Raw genomic sequence first — 1,540 nt, 5'->3', positions numbered from 1 at the left:
TATGTAAAATCAGTTGTTGAACTTGAAAGAACAAATCTGTGTGCAGTAAAAGTTCAAGATTGAGGGTGATTTGCACAGTTGCATAAGTGAGCTGAAGATTTGTTGTGTTAAGCTGTTGAAGTAGTTATATAAGCTTGAAGTTGACATTTATTTGTGAAACATTTCTCTTGGATACAACTATAGCAGTTGAAGGAAGCAATGCTGTAAGCATTTACAGTTTGATGGGGAAAAAAAGGGAAAAATAAATCCTCTTACATGAAATGAATGTACCCTCAATCACAGCTTTTTTTTTTGCATTATCTTTATAATTTATTGCAGGAAACTGGTAGATATGTGAATTTGGAATGTCTTTGATCATAGCTTTCTCTTTGAATTATCTGTTTATAATTTAGTCTCTGTTTTTGCTACAGCAGTGTGATATACCCTAATTTAACTAGCTTTCCTGAACTGCATTGTTGTGCTTTTCTTGTAATTGCCACATGTGAGTTAATGACGAATGTTATGTAGTAGATGCTAGATGTAGAAAGTGCCATCTTGACTAGTGAAGCTACTCAGTTCTAGTACTGGCTTTTTAATTTTCAGGAAGGTGTGAATTACAAAGAAGAGGAGGAGGCAGTTGCAGTGGAGTCCATTTCACTAAATGTCACAGATGACTTGAACTCCATTCCTGTTGTGTGCAAGACAGAGGAGGTTTGTACAGAGGAGTATGAAGAAGTGAGTGCTATAGATAATTTTTGTTTTTGTAAATAGGTTGTTATTTTGTTTAAAATTTTGTTTGACTGGGAAGTGTTTCCATGGGTTAACTAGTGAATATTGAGAAACAAGTAAATGGAGAAGAAAGTTGATTTCTTGGTTGTGCATTTTATTATTTGCCAATAATGTCCAAGTTCCATAATTTTAAACGATAACAGGGAATGTGTCAATGTCAAAATATGTTGATTAGTGACTTCTTGTGAACTTGTGCATATGATTGACTCCAGCTGCCAGTTTTCACTCCGTAGCTAGGTAGGTTAGAGAAATGGATAAGTAAACCACACTGAAGTTATTGGAAACTTGCCATTTGCAAGAGGGTTAAAGGCTTGATACATTTTGATACAACCCTTAGTGGGGATTACATTTGAAGCCTAAGTAAAACTAAGCAAAAGTAAGCACTTTTACTAAAACACCACTTATCTTTTTGGAGTGGACCTCATTATTTTCTAGTTTTCTATTCCCTTTCTTTTCACACAAGGAACCAGTGGAAGACCAGGTAGAGAAGGAGGAGGAAGAAAGGTTTAGCATGGAGAGTGATCTACCTCACTCTATCCTTGCAGATGACTCAGATGGTGAGTTGTCTTTTATGTTACTGTATTAAAATTATCATGTGATATGCCTAATTTTTGCTTAGTTCTAATAATTTGTTGTGTCTTAATTGCCTTTTTGGCTGTTTTAATGCAGTGGTGAATAAAGGTACTTGATAAGCAATTGATTTAATTACATTTTTTATGATTGTCAGAGGATCAGAGGTTTATGTGAATCTCTTTTTAACCCCATGGATCTG

At 34.8% G+C, this 1,540-nt stretch overlaps 1 protein-coding gene across 1 annotated transcript in view; it reads left to right on the top strand.

The window, feature by feature from the left end:
• The window catches only part of LOC119585297 (ankyrin repeat domain-containing protein 17-like), a 28,504-nt gene that overhangs the window by 19,710 nt on the left and 7,254 nt on the right, over nt 1–1,540 (top strand). Inside the window, exons 8-9 of the mRNA XM_037933969.1 lie at nt 583–714; nt 1,232–1,325. Of these exons, the coding sequence (XP_037789897.1) occupies nt 583–714; nt 1,232–1,325 (226 nt within the window). The remainder of the gene's footprint in view (nt 1–582; nt 715–1,231; nt 1,326–1,540) is intronic.

Source organism: Penaeus monodon, chromosome 19, assembly GCF_015228065.2.
Source record: "Penaeus monodon isolate SGIC_2016 chromosome 19, NSTDA_Pmon_1, whole genome shotgun sequence".
Classification (NCBI taxonomy): Eukaryota; Metazoa; Arthropoda; class Malacostraca; order Decapoda; family Penaeidae; genus Penaeus; species Penaeus monodon.
This window is presented reverse-complemented; position numbering and strand designations above follow the sequence as displayed.